The sequence below is a fragment of the Lutra lutra genome, chromosome 7 (assembly GCF_902655055.1).
Source record: "Lutra lutra chromosome 7, mLutLut1.2, whole genome shotgun sequence".
Classification (NCBI taxonomy): domain Eukaryota; kingdom Metazoa; phylum Chordata; class Mammalia; order Carnivora; family Mustelidae; genus Lutra; species Lutra lutra.
Genome location: NC_062284.1, coordinates 99,790,416 through 99,815,483, shown reverse-complemented (window position 1 = coordinate 99,815,483; position 25,068 = coordinate 99,790,416). Strand labels below are relative to the sequence as shown.

At 37.5% G+C, this 25,068-nt stretch overlaps 1 protein-coding gene across 5 annotated transcripts in view; it reads right to left on the bottom strand.

Moving 5' to 3' along the window:
• The window catches only part of FRMD6 (FERM domain containing 6), a 76,325-nt gene that overhangs the window by 36,474 nt on the left and 14,783 nt on the right, over positions 1-25,068 (bottom strand). For 3 of the 5 annotated variants that reach the window (XM_047738015.1, XM_047738020.1, XM_047738019.1), the window contains exon 2: positions 1,067-1,267. In XM_047738015.1, coding sequence (XP_047593971.1) covers positions 1,067-1,165 — 99 coding nt within the window. In that variant the 5' untranslated portion in view covers positions 1,166-1,267. Of the gene's footprint in view, positions 1-1,066; positions 1,312-25,068 lie in introns of all 5 variants that reach the window. The other 2 variants (XM_047738016.1, XM_047738017.1) reach the window with 1 other exon arrangement.

Here is a 25,068-nt window from a genome sequence, read left to right as displayed (position 1 = left end):
CTGAAAATACAGCATATCTCAAGCTGGATGATGATTACATGCATATATACACTTGTAAAAACTCTCTGAGCTGCACACTTAAGATCCCTACACTTTGCTATAGATATAACTCTATTCCTTAATGTCCAGGTTAATTAAGACAGTTAACTCTGACTCAAAAACTGAAAGCCAGAGCTTAGTGCTCAAGTGCACAGCCTTTCCTGAAATTGGCTAGACTCAGGCTACTATTAATGATCAAGACGCATAGTAAGAAGCTAGCAATTACTACCATTTCATGTGTGTGTGTCAACTCAAAAGCATTTATTTTTTCTTATTTTTTTAAGATTTTATTTATTTATTTGACAGAGATCACAAGTAGGCAGAGAGGCAGGCAGAGAGAGAAAGAAAGAGGAGGAAGCAGGCCCCCCACAAAGCAGGGAGCCCGATGTGGGACTCGATCCCAGGACCCTGAGATCATGACCTGAGCCAAAGGCAGAGGCCTAACCCACTGAGCCACCCAGGCGCCCCAACTCAAAAGCATTTTTTTTTTAAAAGATTTTATTTATTTATTTGTCATAGAGAGAGAAGCGAGAGTGAGCACAGGCAGACAGAGTGGCAGGCAGAGGCAGAGGGAGAAGCAGGCTCCCTGCCAAGCAAGGAGCCCGATGTGGGACTCGATCCCAGGACGCCGGGATCATGACCTGAGCCGAAGGCAGCTGCTCAACCAACTGAGCCACTCAGGCGTCCCCTCAAAAGCATTTAAAAAGCAAACTCACATTATATATTAATAAAAATTTATATTTCAGTAAAAAGTTGTAAAACAGTAAGGTGTTAGTTTTTCTATAATACGGTCACCAAAATTCTGCAATTTTGGCCCCAGGTGAAAGAACATTGAAAGTAGCTGCTCGTAAGCCATAATTCAGTTTATCCTTGTATAGGCAACTTTAATACCCCAGTTCTGCTCCATTACTCACGGTCTCATTCTGTAAGGCTTTTGCCCTTCACCAGGTAGTAACTTGAATGTGGTCACTGGGAACATATTCTGGGAACAGAATATTCAAACATTTCTAAAGTTGGATCTACTTACATTTATGATGATGTTCAAAGATTCATCATTGGGGAGGAAAATACACACACTCCGGCGGTCTTGCATGACTCTGTTGTTATGGAAGTTCAATTTGTTCATTGTGTTGTGGGCTCTCTAGTGGTCAGGGCTGGGCTCTGAGTCCTCGGCAATTCCTCTGGTTCCGAGCACTCCAAAGCCAGACTCCACTCCTCATCACACGCCCTGCAGGAGAAGCAGCGTGATGTTCCACTGCGTAGGTTTCATAGCTGTAGGAAAAGCCCCAAAGCCAGCCATAAATAACGACAGTAAGACTGGCGAGGAGAGAGCCAGGGAGATGAGCAGCCGCACGACTGCTCCTGGCACTGGGACAGCATGTCTCAGAGCTGGGTTGCCTGGCTTAATAAATGAGAACTCCCTGAAATGTGTTCTGTATTTTGCCCACTATCAACTGCTTTAAAACTTTCATTCACAGTCATGAATTAAACATAAAGCCAGTGAGTGCCTCATACATTCAAAGCAGTGCTATGTGCTGCAAGGCTCGCAGAGGCAGAGAACCTGCCTTTGAGGAGCTTCCAAGCTCACGTGGGAGATAAACGAAGGCTTCCAGAAATAAACAAACACAATGACAAAAGAGCCGCAACAACAAAATTCTCAATCTTGCCTTTTTTTTCCATTACAAACTCAAGTTAAATGTCTTGGCATTTTCATTAGATTCCTTCTTCAACCACTGTGGTCTGGCTTTTACTCCTTTGCTTCGCCAATGTGGTTCTGCCAAAGGCAGTCAGGATCTCCAGACCATCAGCAAAATCTCTAGGATTCACTTCAGTTGATCTCTCTCCCTTAACAAGGTTAAGCCCTACTTAAAACTTTATTCTCCCTGAGTTTTTACAGCATTGCTCTCTCTCCTGATCCTTTAACCTGATGACACAAACAATACCTCTATGTACTTCACCAACCAACTAACATGTAGAAATAACAAAACTGTATATATCGAACATGTTTGTATACAAAACAACTGTGGATATCTGATCAGTTTATTAAACACATTATTTTTTTTTAAAGATTTTATTTATTTATTTGACAGACAGAGATCACAAGTAGGCAGAGAGGCAGGCAGAGAGAGAGGGAAGCAGGCTCCCCGCTGAGCAGAGAGCCCGATGCAGGGCTCGATCCCAGGACCCTGGGATCATGACCCAAGCTGAAGGCAGAGGCTTAACCCACTGAGCCACCCAGGCTCCCCTAAACACATTATTTTTTAACTTCTCTCAGGGTTCAATGTATACAATTTTTTTTTTTTTGCAAGTAATGAAGATTTATCTCCAATCTTCAATTCTCACACCATTTCTTTGTTTCATGTCTTATTGCACTGGCAAAACTTTGGAGAATAATTTTAAAACAATGGGGGATAATTTCTACTTTTAAATGAGTGTGTCTACACTGTTTCATATATTATTGCTAATATAACACTATTTAACCAAGATATGTTAAGGCTAGTTGCCCCTCAAGCCAACAGTAATTTTTTCTCCAACAGTATTTATATTGTCTCTTTCCAGCAGACAGAGCAGAAGAGAATTTCCAGGAATACAGAATTGTTTTACCAATCAGAGAATATAACCACACAGTTTTAACAGAAAAGCTCACATAAATCAAAGCATAAATGAGATATAATCTGGTCTATTTGCTTAAGGTTAAATGTCCACCTGTTATCAGCAGGAAATGGGAGAGAATATGATCTTATATGGCATTAGGAGTAAACATAAACTATTATTTATTTTTAAAGTATGAATAAAAATATCATCCACAAGGCAGCTATTCAAACTGAGTAAAAACAAATGGCAATCTTATATAGAGTATTTCCTTATTAGAAAGGCGACCAGAAGCCCCCTTAGAAGTATTCTGCTTTTCTTAAAGGATCAATAGCAATTGTTTCACATTAAGTTGTAGCCAGGACCTTACCCTATAGGATCACTGAAGTTCAGCATTGCAGTTTACCTCCAGTATGGGATGGTTAGCCCATGTTTCTACAAGCATGAATTAAGTGCACTCCAAGTCCAATCCACTTTTAGTTCAACAGTTCCAAAACACTAATTGTAAGACTGGGGTTGGTTGCCTCAGAATCACCTGGGTGTGTGTAATAAATACAGAATCCCGAGCACAGTGACATTTCTACTCACTTAGAATCTCCCAGGTCAGGGTTCAGGAATCTTAATCTTTTAAAAAAGCTCCCAGGTATTTCTGACACATAGGTATAAAAACCACACTTGAATGAACAGAAGGAAGGTACTGAGCAGATTGTTGGTTATACCTTCATAGCATACACTGGGAAAACATCATGAGGTATAGAACGGGGAATAAGCAACATATGTAAAGACATCATCGCTGTAACTGGAAAAAAAAAATCCTCAATATTAAAGGCTCTGAGGAGTCCTGCAGGCAATTTCTTAAATTTAATTTACTTGGTCACTGAATACTTTCCCTCTCCTCTAAGTCCTATCTATTAAGGTCCTGTAGAATAAATTCTTAAACATACCATTTGAGAAGTATGGCTGTAAAGCAATTCCCTTGTCACATCCTAAAATGGCAGATTTTTTCCTATGTACTGATCTATTCTAACACTTAGGTCTCCTCTCTATTAAAATCTTTTCAAGAAGAAATTACAGGCTATCATTAAATGCATCTTACTTAAATTCAAAATCTTAAATGATATTAATCCCAGTGTAATTCTTATTTAAATCTATACCTCAAATTGAGTTACTTCTATAATTTTCTATTCCTAATTAAACCAACTAAAGGGGGAGTATTTCTCTTGACCTACTTTCTAGAATTAAAAAAATAAACTAAGGAAAAAATATTTTCTGAGGTTTGAGATGTTTCCAGAGCTTCATTAAGATAATTTTCAAATTTCATTTGAGTACAATTTTTACTTATTTTATGATTCAAATAATGCAGTAAAAAAAAAAAAAAGATTGGAGGGGGATTATTAAAAAAAATTTCGTAAAAAGCAGAGTCTTTAAGAAACAGTACTGCCTCTTGGCTGCCTTTTCTGCTTTGAGGATGGCAAACTAAAAAGTCCTAAAAGAGAGATAGGATGGAATTTTTACTTCATCCAGGACTGCATGAAAGCTGGTTAAAAGGTTCCAATGAAACAGTAAAAGGTCTATATCTCTAATATGCTCCAGTATAAAATTTAATCATACATTGCAGACAGTCCTGGGGAAAAGAATCAGACTCAATTTATACCAATTTGAATTGCAGAAATTAGCCTCTGAGCCACTGGCTACCTATGCTCTGTTCTCAGCTGAGTCCCAACTCAGCCCCAGGAGAGCAAATTTCCTACCTCAGGCAGCCCTTTTCTGTCCAGGGATCTCAGGGTGGATTATTGCTTTTAGGATAGATATTTATGAAGAATACATCATGTTGTAGTGTCATATTTTCAGGCAACAACAAAACAGCTTTAATAATGATCAAACCCCCTCCTGTTACCTTTATTAATATCTAACTTACAAATAAAATATGTTAAGCTATAAGATTCCCCCAGTTGAATTTTAAACCCACATTTTTATAAGTCCCTTATTTCCTGATAAGCCCCATTGGTTCAAAGTTACTATGTTTCCTTTAAGAATCAGAAAGCCACCACCTGATGTGTGTACAATGAATACCAGTTTTCATTTTTTAGAAATTATAGGAATTATATAGGAATTAATTATATATACAATATGTAATATATAATATAGGAGTATTATATATAATATATATAAGAATATTATATAGAAATTATAGGAATTAATTTTTAAACTGGTTCATAAAAGTATGAACTTTAGTTTATTATCATGTATCAATACTGGTTATCTGTTGTGACAAATGTAGCACCCTCATGTAAGATGTTAACAATAGGGGAAAGTGGGTGCATGTGGGTTTTTACGAACTCCTGTGCTCTTCGCAAGTCCTATATATCTCAAAGTATTCTAAAATAATAAAGTATACTAACAAAAAAGAACCAGGTTGCCAGATATCTCCAACACATGATATAATCTCACTCTGAATGGAGGCAAAGGAGGATTCTCATTCTGAGAATGAACAGGTGGTACTGTGATATGATGACGTATTCTATAAGGCAAGCATGGTGAGGAGCCACATTTCAACAGTCAACAAGGTGTCTTTATTACCTAACAAAAACAAGATCAAAATTTACCTTGGAAAACTGGATCACAGAGAGCCCTTTTAATTTAATTATTATACACTTGGGAAGCTCATGTCATACACACAGTACCATGATATTTATTTGCTAATAGGCAGAATACAATCGCAATAGAAGATGTGCTCCTACACCTTTGAGATCAGAATCTCGTTAGGAACATACCTCTTGCCGAGAAACTTAAGATAATGATACTGTCTTTGCTTCCCATGAGCACGTGTATTCTGATGGGCGATTCTCATGGGAAGACTTCTGACAGCATGAAATATATGAATACTGTGGTCTATATCATTTTTCATTTTGGAATAAATAGTATATAGCCTTTTTAGTGTCTGGTATTCCTAAAAGTGATATCCAAATACCATTGGTAAAATGGCTTGGTTTTTTTTCCCTCATTGATTTATTCATTCATTCCATGTATACACATTAAACACCTACAACGTTCTAAGTGTTGTCATAGGCGCAGAGCATATAACACTGAACAAAACAAATATCCTGCTCTGATGGAGAAAGACAATAAACATATAATGTAGATGGTGATATATACTGTGAAGAAGAATAAACCCAGTAGATGAGAGAGTTGACGGAGATAAGGTGGTAGTGTAGATGCTATTTCATACAGGGTAATCAATCAGGGGAAGCATCTTTTTTAAGTTGATATTTGAACTGGTAACAGAATTAAGAGAGCGATATCATTTCCTTCTCTCCTTCCTTCCTTCCTTCCATTGATCCATCCATCCCAGGGGAAGTGTTCCAAAAGGGAACAGTAAGTGCCCAGCTTCACCTACTCTTCAGAAAAGACAGAATAATAGCACTAATTATAGCTAACATTTAGTACATACTTAGTATGTGCCAAGTGCTACTGTTAAGCACTTATGGTATATTAAAGAAAACTGTAAACTCTTTGCCATGCTTCCCATTAAGAGATGGGTTCTATTTCCCCTTCCCTTGAATCTGGGCTAACTCATGTTCGGTTAGAAGTTCTGCATCATGGATAACTCATTTGTGTAAATGCTCTTGGTATGTTTCTTCAAATCTCTATCTTTACACTAACAGTTCAGTAGCTTGTAGTTATCCTTCTTATCTATTTCCCTAACCCAGATTTCTCTTCATCTCTGAGAGCAGGCTTGCTCACTAAGTGTGGGTTGTTTCACTTACTACACAGTGTCTTTGGACAGGGAAGATCCTACAGCAGGGTTTCTTAACCTTGGCATTACTGACATTATGGGTCAAATATCCTTTGTAGTGTGGGACATCTGAGGCATTGTGGGATATTCAGCAGCATTCCTGGCCTCTACCCACTAGATGTCAGGAGAACCCCCCCACCTCCCAGTTGTGACAACCCAAAATTTCTTTGGATATTGTCGAATGCCCCCTTGGGGCAAAATCACCCACTGTTGAGAACCAACTACTGAGAGTAAGTTTCCTTAAAGCCATTACTCTTCACCATCAGCTGTTTTTTTTTTTTTTTTTTTTTTAATATAGGCATATCTTGTTTTATTGAACTTTGTTTTATTGCATTTCACAGATAATATGTTTGGCGGGGAGGAGGGGCTATCAGTTTTTTTTTTTTTTTAAACAAATTTAAGGTTTGTAGAAAGCCTGCTGGCAACATTTTCCCAACAGCATTTGCTAACTTTGTGTCTCTGTTTCATTTGGTAATCCTCACAACATTTCAACTTTTTCATCATTATTATATTTGTAATGGTAATGTGTGATCAGTGATCTTTAATGCTACTATTGGAATTGTGTGGGGTGCCCATATAAAACAGAGAACTTAATAAATAAATGTGGGTGCTCTGACTGCTCTGCCAACCACCTGTTCCCTGTCTCCCTTGCCTCCCTATTCTCTGCAAAACAATGATACTGGAATAAGAACAATTAGTAACCCTACAATGGTCTCTAAGCATTCATGTTAAAGGAAGAGTTGCATGTCTTCTACTTAAAATCAAAAGCTAGAAATGATTAAGCTTAGTAAGGAAGGCAATGCAAAAGCCAAGACGGGCTGAAAGCTAGGCCTCTTGCACCATTTAGCCAAACTGTGAATGCAAAGGAAAAATTCTTGAAGGAACGTGCCATGTCAGTGAACAAATGCCAAGAGACAAGGAAGGCTGAAAGAGTTGAGGAAGCTACAGAAAATGTATGAAGCTAGCATGAAGTTAAAAAAAAAAAAAAAAGCCATCCCAATAACGTACAAGGTGAAGCAGCAAGTGCTGATGTAGAAGCTGCAAGTTACCCAGAAGATGTAGCTCTGATAATAAATGAGGGTGCTACACTCAACAACAGATTTTCAATGTATGTGAAACAGCCTTCTGTCAGAAGATGCCATCTAAAAAATTCATAACTAGAGAGAAGAAGTCAATGCCTGGCTTCAAAGCTTCAAAGGACAGGCTGACTCCCTTGCTAGGGGCTAATGCAGCTAGTGACTTGAAGTTGAAGCTAACACTCATTTACCAATCTGAGAATCCCAGAGCCCTTAGGAATAATGTTAGCTCTGCTCTGCCTGTGCTCTGTAAATGGCACAACAAAGCCTGGACAAGAGCTCATCTGTTTACAACATGGTTTACTGGATATTTTAGGTCCACTATGGAGACCTACCATTCAGGAAAAAATTCTTTTCAAAATATTACTGCTCAATGCTCATGTACCTGATCACCCAAAAGCTCTGATGGAGACGTACAGCGACATTAATGTTGTTTTCAAGCCTGCTAACACAACATCCTTTCTGAAGCCGATGGATCAAGGAGTCATCCTGACTTTCTAGTTTTATTATTTAAGAAATACTTTCCATAAGGCTATAGCTCCCATGGGTAGCCATTCCTCTGCTGGATCTAGGCAAAATCAATTGAAAACCTATAGTCACCATTCTAGATGTCATTAAGAACATCATGATTCATGGGAAAAGGTCAAAATATCAACACGAACAGGAGTTTGGAAGTCATGGATTCCAACCCTCATGGATGACTTTGAGGGATTCAAGACTTCAGTGGAGGGAGTAACTGCAGATGGGGTAGAAACAGTGAGAGAACCAGAATTAAAAGTGGAGCCTGAAGATGGGACTGAATTGCTACAATCGCAAGATAAAACGTGAATGAATGAGGAGTTGCTTTTATTATGGATGAGCAAAGAAAGTGATTTCTTGAAATGTAACCTACTACTGGTGAAGATGCTCTGAAGACTGTGGAAATGACAACAAAGTATGCAGAATACAATATAAGTTTAGCTGATAATAAAGCAGCAGAAGGGTTTGAATATTGAAGCCACTTTTGAAGTGAGTTCTACTGCAGGTAAAATGCTATCAAACGGCATCACATGAGACAGAGAAATTGTTCATGAAAGGAAGAGTCAACTGATATGGGAAACTTCATTACTGTCTTATTTTAAGAAATTGCCACAGCCACCCCAACCTTCAGCAACCACCACCCTGATCAGTCAGCAGCCATCACTGCAGAGGCAAGACCTTCCAGCGAAAGAATTATGACCTGATAAAAAATGAGATGATGGTTAGCATTTTTTTTTAGCAATATAGTATTTTGAATTAAGGTACATACTTCTTTTTAGACATAATACTATTGTGTACTTAAAAGATAACAGTATAGTGCAAATACTACCTTTGTATGCACTAGGAAACCAAAAAGTTCATTTGACTTGCTTTATACCATATTCACTTCTCTGCCGTGATCTGAAACCAACTTGCAATGTCTTGAGACATGTCTGTAATAGTACAACATTTACTAAGCACATACTGTCCAACTAAAGGTTAGCAATTGAGTCAAAACTCAGAAACCTGGCTTGAATCTTGAAGTCAACTTTTTCAACTTTTTGAATGTCTTACTAGCCTCTGGCTTTAGAGGCTGCTTTGATGTTTAGCCTTCTTGAAACTTAAATTTTTAATGGAGTGTACTGCCGAAGTTCTCACATAAGTACACTTCCATTATTATCAGGTACTTATTCCTGGAGAGTCCTACATTTTGATTTTATACCTGGAAATATAGAAACAAACATGGAAACAAGTAATACCTGAGTTTCAGTTTGTATGCTCTGCATTATGAAGTTATTTTTTTCTTAAGTAAGGGTAATTTGCTTGTAAGAGTCATTTTGGGACTATAGAAATATTTTTCTCACTTAATTTGAAGAATAAGTAAATTGAACACTTCATTTCATGTCCTTTTTTTCCAGTTACTGTTTTATCTGAAAAGGAAAGTAGTTGCTATCTATCCACTATCTGGAGCCAAACCCTCTAGAAAGAACATCACTCTTCCTTGCTCTTTGCCATGTTCCAACCATTGCTCTCCGAGATAAATGAAGGACTGTGAAAAGCTTAACATCACCTTTCATATGGTTGAACCTCAGCTGTTTAGAGACAACAGGGAAAGAATACTGATTAAAAAGATGGACTTAATCTCTCCAAAGAGTCAAACCTGAATCCTAATATGGATTCTACAATGGCCACAAGCAAGTAACCTAATCTCTGAGCTTGATTCTTTACCTGTAAAATATGTAATTTCGGCCTTCTAGAACTATTAAAAAAGGTGAAATTGAGATAATGAATAAAAGTATTAGGTATCAGGTTACTGGGTGGATGGTTCATCGTAACAATAGTCATGTGCTGCCAGGTCATAAAAAGGCACATCAACAACTGATCAGCAAAAATACCCATCACCCAGAGATCTGGAATTTAGAGCCAGATACAACAACTCGGCTGAACTTTGGGAGGTCTACTTTGGGGTGGGGAAGGTAAGTGTAATGTTGATTATAAATGGGGCAGTTACATTATACTAGGTGGTGACTCCTTTGAAATTTTATGTATTGAAAAAGAGAAAGTGTATATGAATGCATAGGTTCCGATGGATGCTGGCTGACCAAAAGATGCAATATCGAAGACATCTGTGTAATTCTCTTTGGTACCTTCTTTCCACCAGGAGTGCCCCTCTCCAATCCCACATGTTTCCAGTGGGGCTATCAATCAGTGTATTCTCTACTTTGGAAGGGTGAAGAGATGACATAGGGTATGAATGTGACCAAAGCCGGCCAAACGGGGTGCCCCATTCTCCAGTCCCAGTGCTTGGTCTGAAGAGTGAAGCCAGTATTCTTCCATGAAATTTGTTATACAAATGCTAGGGTGGAGAGAGCTACTCCTCTCCTTGGACAAAGGATAACACTCTCTTGGATGAATATTCATCATTAGCAAAGAAGACCTGGAAGGCCAAAAAAAAAAAAAAAAAAAAAAATCTGAGTAACTGAAAAGTTTAGGTGGTTGAGTTGCAGTTCTGACACCACTATTCTGGATGAGTAGTACACATAGCAATTTGAGAAGGGATCAGTTTACAGTACAGTCGTAGCAATTTTAGTAAAAGCATTTATTTTATTTTTTTTTAGTAAAAATATCTTTAATTTGGGGTCTATTTTACAAATGCGGCAAGGAGAAAATCTGCTAACTACCAAATGCAATCTAGTAAATGCTATAACCTGACTCTAGCATTTTTACACTCACACTGTAAGTGGCTGTGTATGTTACTTGAAATGCAGCTGCGATATATAGTTAGCATATGTAAAGTAGTATGCCAATATATGTATTTTATCTATGTGAGTATATTTATAAATTTTACATATATGACATGTGCATGCAAGCACGTACATATAATATAAGTAATAACTACACTTGAAATGCAGTTATTGAATCAAGAGAAATGTTAAGTTTGGAAAGTGGGAACATAGTGAGAGGCAATATAATGTGTGGCTTAAGAGCCTGGATTCAGACTGCCTGGATTTGGATCCAAGCTGAAAGGCTTGGAACCTGGGTGTCCTTGGGCAAGGCTCTGTATTTCTTTGTGTCCATTTTTTCTCACCTCTGAAATCAAACTGTTGTGAAGAGTATTAAATTAGCTACTCTTTACTACCAAGTACCATTACTGATGTTGTGTTATAGAAAATAAGGGGAAGAACTGCTATTTGGTAGTGGTATGGTGGTTAAGTCAATCTATTCTGTCAATCATCTCTTGAGTTCTAAAAGAAATAGTGCTTTTCTCTTGTTTGTAGCTAATAGATTATTTTGTTTCTCTATTAATGAGATTTGCTATAGGCACTTTGGAGCTGGGAATGGCAAAGCACCTTCCAATCAAAATGGATTTGAATTGGTGCCAACTAACGCTTATCATAATCTAAGGAATAAAATTACGTTGCTGGTCCTACAAATGTTTGTGCCCTTTGACCCAACAGTCTTACTTCTGGGGAATGTATAAAAAGGAAATAATTCAACCAAAGTACATCTTTGGTTATAATATAAATTAAAACTACAATAAGATAATCAACAACACAAGAAACAACAGGTGTTGGTGAGGATGTGGAGAAAGGGAAAGCCCTTTTGCACTGTTGGTGAGAATGCAAACTAGCCTAGCCATTCCGGAAAACATCATAAAGGTTCCTCAAAATGTGAAAAACAGAACTACAGTAAATGATGCAGTAATAGCACTATTGGGTATCTACCCCCAAAACACAAAAACACTAATCCAAAGGGATACATGCGCCTCTCTGCTTATTGGAGCATTATTTACAGTAGTCAAGAAATGGAAGTAGCGCCAGTGTCCACTGATAGATGAATGGATAAAGAAGATGTGGTATAAATATACAATGGAGTATAATTCAGCCATGAAAAGAAAGAAATCTTGCCATTTGCAATGACAGGCAACCTAATGAATGGGAGAAGATATCTGCAAATGATATATTCAATAAGGGGCTAATATCATATACAAAGAATTTACACAACTCACCACCAAAAAAACCCAAATAACCCAATAAAAAATGGGCATAGGGCCTGAATAGATATTTTCCCAAAGAAGACATACAGTGATGCTCAACACCACTAATTATCAGAAAAATACAAATCAAAACCATAGTGAGCTATCACCTTACACCTGCCAGAATGGGTAAAATCAGAAAGACAAGAGATAACAAGTGTTGGCAAGGAGTGGAGAAAAAGGAATTCTCATAGGCTGTTGGTGGGAATGCAAACTAGTTTAGCCAACTGTGGAAAACAGTATGGAGGTTCCTCAAAAAATTAAAAATAGAATTACCATATGACCCACTAATTCCACTACTAGGTATTTACCCAAAGAAAAAGAAAACTAATTCAGAAAGATATATGCACCCCTATGCTTATTGCAACATTATTTACAACAGTCAAGATATGGAAACAACCCAAGTGTCCATCAATAAGATGAATGGATAAAGAAGATGTGGTGCATATAGATACAATGGAATGTCACTCAGCCACAGATAAGGACGAGATCTTGCCATCTGCAAAAAAAAAAAAAAAAGGATGGACCTAGAGGGTATTACACTAAGTCAGACAGAGAAAGACAAATACCATATGAATTAACTTGTATGTAGAATCTAAGAAACAAAACAAATGAAAAGCAGAAAGAGATCCAAAAATACAAAGAATTGGTGGTTGCTAGAGGAAAGGGGGGTGGAGGGCTAGGCAAAATGGGTGAAGAGAATGGGGGATACAGGCTGCTAGTTATGGAATAAAGAGGTCATGGGTATTAAAAGGTACAACATAAGGAGTAGTCAAGGACACTGTAATAGCATTATATAGTGACAGATGACAGCTACACTTGTGGAGAGCATAACATAACACAGAACCTTGTTAAACCACTATGTTGTACACCTGAAACTAATGTACCACTTTGTGTCAACCATACTTTAATTTAAAAAAAAAAGGTAATGAGGGGCGCCTGGGTGGCTCAGCGGGTTAAAGCCTCTGCCTTCGGCTCAGGTCATGATCCCAGGATCCTGGGATCAAGCCCCGAATTGGGCTCTCCGCTCAGCGGGAGCCTGCTTCCCCCCCCCCCCCCCCGCCTGTCTCTCTGCCTGCTTGTGATCTCTGTCTGTCAAATAAATAAATAAAATCTTTTAAAAAAAAAGGTAATGAGAGCTTTACAATTATTTTTAATATTTCAAATACGCTGATAAAACTGGTATATTAAAAAAAGAAAACCTGGCACATTTATCCTTAGTAATATTTCAAGGAAAACTGAGAGTGTTCACTTAAGCAATTTTAATACTGTTTTTCAAGTGCTTATTTTGATAACAGTTTTACGTGCCTGATTTAAAAAATGAAAACAATTTATTTTAATAAACAATCTTTTCAAACATGAAGCCCGAGGAAGATGGGGGAGAAGAAGGACAGCAAAAGTGAACCTCGGTGGTCAGAAGGTTGGGATTTTGTTGCTATACATACACTTAAAAAAAAAAAAAAACTTAGTAAAAACAAAAACAAAAACAAACAAACAAAATCCTCCTTCTGTCTATCCTTCTAGTGCCTTTCTCCTCCACCATACATCTTCACTGTATTCTCACCTGGATTTCTAGATGTTCTGTCTTATCTCACTCTTGAAGTCTGCCACCCCCCCAAATGCGGCCAGGGTAACCCCGTTACACTGCACACCCATCTCTCACATCCCAGCTCACACACTCTTTCATGCTACAGCACTTCCATGGTAAAACACCTCAACTCTAAGGCAGAATCTTTCACCATCGGCTTCCATCCGGCCTCTGTGTGGCCATTCTCAACTCACGTCTTACATTTACTACAATTGTTTTCCTCGTAGTCCTCTGAGCAAGTCTTGCTCTCATATATCTGTGCTTGACTATGTTGTTCCCTCTGCCTAGATATCCTTCCTTGCATATTATCTACCCACCTTCAAAAGAATAAAAACAAAATATCTTCTTTCTCCCCCCAAAATTCAAGATATTCGTCTGAGAAGCATGCTTCCACATAGGTAGGCAACGGAGGGTCATTTCCCTTGCGCTTGTATCACCCCCGCAGTAGTCTCCCCACGGAGAACTGGAATCTCCTCCAGAACAGGATCCATCAGCATCTAATGTCTCTAATGTCTGCAATAGTACTGGGTCTATAATAGGCACACAGTAGGATGTGAGGAGTAAATTATTTATAAAATCACCAAACATGCGAATTCTCTAGCAATTAAGATTAAAACTATGAGGATGCCTAGTCAGTTAAGTGTCTGCCTTTAGCTCAGGTCATGATCCCAGGGTCCTGGGATCGAGTTCTGTATCAGGCTCCTTACTCACTGGGGAGCTTGCTTATTCCTCTACCTGCCACTACCTCTGCTTGTGTTTTCTCTCTCTCTCTCTCTCTCTCTGTCTCTCTGACAAATAAATAAGTTGTTTTTCAAAAAAATAAAGATTAAAATTATATTTTTAAAGAAGCACGCTCCTGTCCCCACTCCAGAAATGGGAGTCAGTATTGGTCACAGCTTCTTAAATATTTTCTTCATGTTAATTACAGGGGAAAGGTGCATATTGTTCCTTGTCTTTAAATGTAGAAGACAAACATGAAAAAATACTAATCTCCAAACTGTCAACAAAAATAGAGTTTCTAGGAAAGTTTCCCTATGTATCAAGTTAAGCCAGCTTTGTTCTTTTTGTTGGTTGCCTATCTAACATCTCCCCTCATCTCCCAGCTTATGTGAAAGCAAATATATAAAAAGATACATTGGGGGCACCTGGGTGGCTCAGTGGTTAAGCCTCTGCCTTCAGCTCAGGTCATGATCTCAGGGTCCTGGAATCAAGCCCTGCAGCGGGCTCTCTCCCCAGCAGAGAGCCCGGTCCCCGCCCCCCAACCCCACTCTCTGCCTGCCTCTCTGCCTACTTGTGATCTCTCTCTCTCTCTCTGTCGAATAAATAAATAAATAAAATCTTAAAAAAAAAAGGATATATTGGTTGGGAGGCATTAAATCACAAGTGCCAAAATTATCCAACTCAAACTTGAACTCCGTTAGTCAAATTATCTGGTTTGACTATTAGTCAGCTCTTTTGTAGCTATATGACCTTGGTCAAGTCCTATCACCTCTCTACATCTCTGCTTCCGTGTCTGTAAAATGGAAATAACAACAGCATCTACTTTAAAGGATGACATAAGGCATACGGTAGATACTACAGAAATCTTAACTACTAGTAAACTAGTTAAATACTATAAGGGAAATTTATAAAAACCAAAGTAACTTGAAAACTACAAGTAGGCTAAAAGGGTTTGTGGGTAATTTGATGTAGTTTGAGATGTCATGCAAAATCTAGTCTCTTCCTGTTAACTTGGGACCACTATGTTTTAAGGCTTGCATCTCTCAGAGTGATCAAATAAACCAGAATGAGGAAGTAAACAAGAGTAATGATACTCGGCCGAACTGGATGTCTTAGGTCACCAGCAACCCCATCATAGGGCAGGGACAAGGAATAGCTAGCCTACTTGAGGTCACGCAAGGCCCACGTCTGGAGCCAGAGGAAGGATCAACTTCCCCTGAACTACATGGATATCAAAACAAAAAATCTGAGTACCTTTGGGAAGCTGGGAGATGAGGGGAGATGTTAGATAGCCAACCAACAAAAAGAACAAAGGCAATGGTAAAATTCATGAATTTTCAACCAGAGAAACTTTAGTATTTCATAGCCATCTGTATTCAGAAGTCATATCAGGTTTAGCAACCAGGCACAAAAATTCCTTTCAACCAAGATGAATTTCTAGCATGACATCGCCAACAAAAAGTGCTGTTCTCACGGAAAATCCTCCAACTTAGAAGCATCTGCTTCTAATTTCCACAATGAAATCTTTGATTCCTTCATTCATGGGACTTGCACACAATTCCCTCTGACACTGGAACTGCAGCTTTCTAGATAATGATTTTGCTAATAATTCTCATTATGTGGTAGTAATAGAGAAATTCTAATATCACATAGGAATTTTAACATTAACTTTACTTATTTTTTTCCCCTGAAATATTTTTTTTCCTAAGAGAGTATAATGCTTGTAAGGAAGATTGAATAAAGCATTTGGGAAGTTGCTAACTTTATTTTAACACTGCAGAAGGATTTTCTAGATTATTAACAACAACAAGATAAATGTAAAAACTGGAAAGGCAAAGGCCCATTAATAGTAGAAGAAATAAAACATGGTATGTGAAACAATTCAGTGAACATTAATGATCCACAGCCATTGGATGATAATAGCTATGAATCTCAGACAGTTAGCAAAAAAAAAAGTTATAGAAGAATATATACAATTCCTTCCTATGAATACAAAGTTCAAAAACAGGTGACTAGGAGTGCCTTGGTGGCTCAGTGGGTTAAAGCCTCTGCCTTCGGCTCAGGTCATGGTCCCAGGGTCCTGGGATCGAGCCCGCATCCAGCTCTCTGTTCAGCAGGGAGTCTGCTCCCCCGCCCCCCGCCTGCCTCTCTGCCTACTTGTGATCTCTGACAAATAAATGAAATCTTTAAAAAAAAAAAAAAAAGGTCACTAACCAATAAATCATTCAGAGTTACATAATATATATTGGTAAGACGATAAAGAAAGGCAATGTAATGATTAACCTCAAAATGGTGCTGGATGGGATAGTGGGAATAGCAGATGTCTTCAGAAAGGGACGGGAGCTACAAAGGAGCTAGAGGAATATTATTTTTCTTATGTCTGGTAGTGGATACAATGATGCTGATTACTATTATTGTTTAAAATGTACATATTTTGGGGTGCATGGGTGGCTTAGTCAGTTAAGCGTCTGCCTTCAGCTCAGGTCGTGATCCCAGGGTCCTGGGATTGAGCCAGATCAGGCTCCCTGCTCAGCAGAGAGCCTGCTTCTCCCTCTCCCTCTGCCTGCTGCTCTGCCTACTTATGTTCTCTCTAGCTCTCTCAAATAAATAAAATCTTTATTTAAAAAAAATAGAAAACATAAAAAGTAGACATTATAGGCACTTTTCTGTGTATTTCATAATTAAAAAAATAAAATTTATCAGAGGTGTTGTTGAAAATGCTATAAATACATACTGGTGATTAGAATTGAAAAAGATACATAAGGTAGGACAAGTATGCAATCCTGTTATAATAGCTTGCTATTTTTAACATAAAATACATCCATTGAGGATCCTATACAAACACTTGGACAACAGCAAACTAAATTAATCTTTGTAAAATATTATTGTGCTTACTACACAATTGTTTCCATGGCCCAGAAATAGGGAAAAGCCTTAGATATTCTAGTGTTGTTAATGAATCCCTATAGGAGTATTTACAATCTGGTAGTATGCATATGTATTAATTTCTGGGATTCTATCTACTACTAAGTAGAAAAATAATGCAACAAAATAACGACCAAATGAAAACTTCACCACTGTATCTGATTTTAGAGATGATCTCTTCCAACTCCATAATTTTATTGGTAATGAAGCTGATGCTGTGAGACACTGACCTGCCAAGATAATACCAGTTAGTCTTAGGTGCTTTTCTTTTCAGGATTTTTGTTCTCTAAAGTCTGTCCAAAAGCTCCCATGAGTTGGGGACAATTTAATTTAATCTAGTCTCTTCAAAAAGTTCATTTTTTATATAAAGTTAAGAAACATGCTAAAATGATTTACTAAAGTGAAAGTATGCAAATGCTAATAAAGTTGTAGAATTATATGCAAAATAGTTTAAGAAGCCAGAAAAAGGGTGTGAGATGTTAGGAATCCAAATTTCACCCTTCTACACATAAATTATGGGCTGCAATTATTTTGTTAACCAGACACACCCGAAAGTAGCATTTGCAGCAGGACACACCCTCATGCATGTACACATCCTATGCACCTGCCATATGTGTGGAATGGTGTGAAGTAAAACTATCAGGTCCAGGTACTCTTTATGGTAGAAAAAGATCAAAATCACAACCTACAGAATTCAAAGTAAAAGATTCTCAAAAGACATTCTAACAAGGCTTTACATTGCTACAAAAGGTCTTCTTAACACCCCATTGGGGGTTTGGCAGTGAATAAGTAAGTTAGAGACAAAGTTGTCACATAATCTTATAAATACATCTGAAAATATTGTCAGAGAAAACAATGATTCTTTTTAATCATTAAAAAAAAAAAAGGCCAAAATTCTGATTTACAGTTTTAAAAGCCCTCACTTAAGAAAACTGATAAGAATGTTTATTTTATATAGGGCTTCCCTGTTACTTCTGGCTACCCCATTACCCAGGAGCATCATCCAACCATTAGCCAATCTACTCTAAGAAGACTGAGGTGATTTATTTTGGAGAAACACAAATCCAAGACTGTGAAGGCGGCCGTAGGGATCTGGGGAGCAGAGGCTGCATCCCTTAGGTCTCCCCCCAAGGTAATCTTTAGTCAGAAGCTGGCTCTCTTCTACCTGTCATCCAGCATTAAATTCCCTTAGCTTACTTTTAGAAGATAACTACCATAAATATGCCAGTTCCATCAAGTGTGAAATCTCATTTCCAAGTAGTATTTACCTATATAGTAATATTCCATTTCCCTTATACCAACTCACAGGCCTTGTTTCTAGAACTCTTCTCAACTGGGGGTTTTGAAATAAGATTAAAAAAACCAAAGCCAACTCAATTAATAGCCGTATATTCCGAAGAGAGTAGGAGTAGAAGCCATTTGTCAGTGAACCTCTGGGCTCCCAGGTGTGTAAAGTTTACACAGTCCAACAGTGTGTCACTGAATAGCCCAGTCAAGTTGTCTCCATTTGACCTACCTGCTCATTTTTTTCTGGATCTGTGATGTGCATCCCCCTGGTGCACTGCCAAAAGACAACATTCCTTCTTACAGTAATCATCTGCTAATACTTTGAGAGAGACTTAAAAGTCTGGTTTTTAAAGGGTGTGGAGGAAGGAAATCAGAATTACACTTTACCCTACAATGACAGGGTTAATCCTCCATGAAAAATGGAACCATAACTCAACCTCGAACTTAAAGACAAACAATGCAAACAAACAAAAAACAGAAACCAACCTATGTCTGTTCAGCACTTGCATGCTTTTTCTGTACGGCTCTCATCATCCTGAAAAGGAAATGAGTCCTGAGGTTGAACTATATAGACTCTGATCCTGAAAAAACCAGATGAGCAGCCTATTCCGAAGTCAACCATTCCTCAAGGCAGGTTCACTGCCCAATACCAATGGTGCGTCACTGTCATCTTACTCCCTTAACCATATCCAAGAAAATGTTGTATAATGCCAACAGATGCCTTGGAATCTTATCATCTCAGATCCAGGGGCAAAACTATTCAAGTGTTCAAAAAATACTCATTAACAGAGGAGTGCCTATTTTCCTTCATGACCCTCACATTTGGAAAAGTGAATTAAGAGAACATGGTGTTAGTACTAATCATGGGCTTTCCAGGGAAAGCTGGATGAAAATTTTTTTTCAGATAAGAGTTGGAAAGTTGTAAGTTATATACTGGTAACCTTTGATATAGTTCTCGATAATGAAGAGCCAAGTCCTGAAATTCCCTCTAAAGAGTCTTTCAAAAATATCTTCCAATTGCATTAATTTGTCTAGAATTTGGAAATTACGTGCTCTAAGAGTAGAAGTAATGACAGTTTATGAGAAATCTATAGCTAAAATGTACTTAATAGTGAAAGACTGAATGGTTTTCCCCTAGGATGGGAACAAAACAAGTATGTCTGCTCTTACTACTCATATTCAAAGTTGGAAGGCTTACAATCTGATTTTCAGATTTACTATAAAGAATATACACATTAATCAAAGCAGTATAATATTGGCCTAAAGAGATATTGGTCAATGGAATAAGAGTCCAGAAATAGAGGCATCCTAAAAGTCATATGATTTTTGGTAAAGGTGCTAAGGTAATTTAGTGAGGGAATAAACTTTTTTTTTTTTTTTTTTTTTTTTTTTTAGTTATTTGACAGATAGATCACAAGTTGGCAGAGAGGCAGGCAGAGAGAGGAAGGGAAGCAGGCTCCCTGCTGAGCAGAGAGCCAGATTCGGGACTCGATCCCAGGATCATGACCTGAGCAGAAGGCAGAGGCTTTGTAACCCAATGAACCACCAAGGCGCCCCGGGAATAAACTTTTTTAACAAAAAAAGACTTAGAGGATAATAATGCTAAATGAAATAAGTCAGATGGAGGAAGACAAAACTGTATGATTTCACCCATACAGAATTTCATTCATATGGAATTTAAGAAACAAAACAAAGGAACCAGACTTTTAAATACAGAAAACAAAGTTGTAGTTGCCAGAGGGGAGGTGGGTGGGGGGATGGGTGAAATACATAAAGAGGATTAAGAGTGCACTTATCTTGATGAGCACTGAGAAACAGAATTGTTGTATCATTATATCATACACCTGAAACTAATATAACACTATATGTTAACTATACTTGCATAAAAATTTAAAAAATATAAATGCATCCACTGGTATGTCTCAGATTAAAAAAAAAATTTACACACGAACCTTCATTCATAATGAAGTTCCATTCCCTACTAGAAACAATCCAAATATCTATTAATAACAGGTGAATGAATAAACAAATTGTGACAAGTGAATATTACCCAATAATAAAAAAGAACTATAGATATATGCGGCAAAATGAATTAAAAACATTATTATGCTAAGTGACATAAACCAGATACAAAAGCAAGCCACAAAATCTATAAGTCAGATGATTCAATTTACATGAAATTCTATAAAAGATGAAACTAAAAACCAGCAATTGTTGTGGATAATGAGGGTGAGGGAGAAAGGAGGAAAAGGAAGAAGTGGTAGGAAAAAAAGAGGAACGACTAAAAAGGGGTGTGTAGAAAACTTTTGGCACGACAAAATGTTCTGTATCTTGATTGTGACATTAGTTATGTGATTATACACATTTGTCAAAAGTCACCAAATTATCTACTTAAAATGTGTGAACTTTATCTTTACTGTATGTAATTTATATCATAAAAAAGCTGATTTTCAGCAGCGTCTGGGTGACTCAGAGGGTTAAGCCTCTGCCTTCTGCTCAGGTCATCATCTCAGGGTCCTGGGATCAAGCCCCACATTGGGCTCTCTGCTTCCCCCTCTCTCTCTCTCTCTGCCTCTGTCTACTTATCATCTCTCTCTCTCTGTTGAATAAATAAATAAAATCTATAATAAAAAAAGCTGATTTTTAAAAATTTCATGAATCTAGGGGCGCCTGGGTGGCTCAGTGGGTTGGGCCGCTGCCTTCGGCTCAGGTCATGATCCCAGGTCCTGGGTTCGAGCCCCGCATCGGGCTTTCTGCTCAGCAGGGAGCCTGCTTCCTCCTCTCTCTCTGCCTGCCTCTCTGCTTACTTGTGATTTCTCTCTGTCAAATAAATAAATAAAATCTTAAAAAAAAAAAATGTCATGAATCTATATGTTCATTAAAGTGCCATGTTTGTTAAGTAATACCACATTACCTCAAACCCCTGCTGCATGACACAGGATATGAACAAGTGATATCATACAATATTAGCTAACCTGGCTAAACCCATGGCTTCAGAAAGTTTAAACTAGACCTTAAAAATTAAAACACAGGATGGGGCTCCTGGGTGGCTCAGTTGGTTAAGCAACTGCCTTCTGCTCAGGTCATGATCCTGGAGTCTGGGATCCAGTCCCATATGAGGATCTCTGATTGCCAGAGAGTCTGTTTCTCCCACTGTCCTCTCTCCTCTCATGCTCTCTCTCTCATTCTCTCTCTCTCAAGTAAATAAATAAAATCTTAAAACAAAAAATTAAAACACAGGCTTCATTTGATTTGGAAAAAGAGTATAATTTTAAATGTTTTACTAAGTAAAAACAGGTTGGCCTTTTAGGTATACCAATGGTATCACCAAGTAAGAGTTTTGAGAGAGCAAAGAAAATTTCTTGTTAAACAAAAGCTGCACAGCAGAGTTTTAAACAGGTAGCATTTCATTTGTCACCTGGGTAAGTGTTCACTTGTTTGTCCGTCTCCCCTCATCATCCAGTCTCTAACTTCCAGAGATAGGTCCATGCCTTGTGCATCACTGAATTTCCAACAAAATGCTTGGCATGTAAATGGATAGCTGAATGACAGAAAGAACTGCAGATGTTCTCATGCTAAATTTGGGTTCATTTGTAAAGTCCACATGTAAGTTAAACTACCTACAGAAAGGCCTGTGGTATGTGTCCATAAAACATCAGCACTTAAAGATTACAATGTTCTAAAAATAAACCAAGCAAAATGTATTTAGTGTTTCATCTTTAAGTGTACAACGTGTAATCATTTCAAAACATCTTTATTCTAATTTTCCTTTACTAACCAATCCTACAAATTACTAGAGATTTTTTTCAAGGTAACAGCTGCTCTGAACAAAGGATTAATAGTGTGAAATTTTATGTATACTTGCTGTCTTCTAATAAAATCCAATGATCAGGAATTCCGTGCCATGTTAAATGCATTATTGCAGGAAGTGCAGTATGTTTGAAAAAGACTATTTTATCTAGTTCGGCCTGACACAAAAATTCTCTATGGCAAAATCAATGTAAGCTACTTAAGGAACACAAGTTGATTTAGTATCTGGCAGAAACTAAAAGTGACTTAAAAAGGTACTGAAAAAACTAAATCAAAATGTCACACCTTTTTTTGCAAATACTCTAGAAATGTTTTATCAACAGGGTGACTGCGACTGGTAGCAGGGAAAAAAAGCACAGGTGACAGAGTTAGAAACAGAGTACCATGTTCTGGTTTTGTCACAAACTGTATCAGGTAAAGCTGTCAAATCATGCAAATTATTTAACCTCCTCATCTGTAAAATATAGGGACTACTACTCTGAAGATCAAAGTAATCAAAAGTAAGGTAAAAATTCCTTTTAAAACTACAAAATGTCACATATTTATGATATAATTATGATAATGCCAGACTATCTAGTTGAAGGAAATACATGCTCACCTTCAATTTTTAAGAAAGAGGTAACATATGTGACTCATGGTTCTTACTCTGATGAATACTCTGCGTCCTTGCCCTACAAGTATGTGTCCATGTACACACATACACATACAACATCTGTGCTTCATCTGAGAGTGTCACAGTCTCCTTCTCATGACCTGCAGCCCAGGGTAAACACTGTAGCACTTTCTACACTCTTCTTTCTCTTGTCGATACCTATCGGTAGTACATGACCATCCAGATAACTATCTAAGACCCTGAGATGACAGGATATCACGTTTACAAAGCACCTACAAATGCATTGTTTTATCTTAGCAGTATCTTCCCTTATCTAACAACACTTTAAGATCTGGGACTTCTCAAAATCAGATGTAATTCAACTTCTGAATAGTCATCTATTATAATATCAAACTCTAACGATAGAACTCTCAATCATACCATATGGCTATATTTCTATCTGCACTTAGGTAGAAAAACCTCATTAATTAAGCTACATATACCATTCTGAAGACCTATTATTTTATTTTACATTTTGGCATCTCAGAGAATTGAAAGAACACCATTTGGAATTATTCTTACAATTACATAATTATTCCCATAACCAAACATTTAAAAGTGTATATATATTATTTTTTAATTACCAGAGGAAGCAAATCAATGACATCTTCATTTGTTTCTTTGAAGAAAATGTTCTATTGTATAGCTATATTCTATGGGTAATCAAAACACAATCTTTACAGTTTTTGAAAACTTAAAATTTTTATTTTTCAATGCTACATTAAATCTAACTACATATTACTGTTATGAAAGTTATATTTTATTCATATGTCAGACTTGGAAATATATTATATGGATTTTCATAAACACAGTTTATAGTTTGTGTTATGAGTCAACTGCTCCTGGCTTGTGGAAGGTTCAAAGTCATAAAGATACTTACAAGATAACTACCATTATCATCTCACTCCTAGGCCACTGGGCCAAGCATAACAATTCAAATGGCCAGAGGCCCATGTCATTTTTAAGACTACTTTCTCACAGAAAACTTGATCACCAGAACAAGAGTGGACAACACCACTTGTCAAACCAAGGAGAAAAAACTGCAGGAATGGTTAAATGGGTGTTTCCAATGGATTAAGCTTTGTGTCTCAGGTCAGCCCCAGGAAAGCAGAGGAACACTATGCATACAGTACTGTCACTTCGAGAAAACTCATGGCATAAGGAAACAAGAAACCTGTTCTGATGCAGGCTGGGAAGAAACGCCAAACTCAGGCATTTCTAAAAAGACCTTGTCTTCTTTCACTGAGAAATTAGAAATAATTTCTATCACTGCAGCCTATTGATGGTTTTTAAAACCCAGTACTTACTTACGGTCTTTTGAAAGTTTATGGAACAAAATTTGCATTTTTCATAGTCTTTTGAGTAAGCAACAAGATGTGTATTCCAATGCCAACCTGAAATATGAATACGTATCACTATCGTACGATTTACACATACATATCATTTACACATCAGAGTTGGGAGGTACGCATAAACACAATTCTGTTACCTTTTTTTTTTTTAGTGGGTCAAATGCTTGCTCCCCTGACTTGCTGAAGGTTTAAATCTAGATGACAGTTCTCTCACATCATACATATCGCAGAGAATAAAACCATAATACTGGCTTACATCAAGAGCCAACAGTTTTCCAGGAGCTACGGAAGAATTCAAGAGAGTAGAAATATAGCATCTTGTGTGTCCTCAAAACATCTTATTGCCTACATGAAAACACAGGACTAACATCCATAGCACAGGCAGTAACATCAAAAAAAGATAACACAAACACAAATGACCACCACAACAGGTCTGGTTAAGGTTTGAGCTCTAGAAAATGGAATTCAACTGACCACTAACCAGCCTACCAGGCCCCTGAACAACATTTCATGGCCTTTCCCATCCCCTTGCAATTATTTATTTGTCTCCTCACCTGAAAATAATTTATAAATTAAAATGCATTCACTTAGATCCTGTGTCTATGAAATGCTGCTTACAAGTTCCCTGAAAACTTATTGGTAACTTATTGGTCAGAAATACAAGACTAGTTCCAGAATACATAAGCCAAAAAAAAAA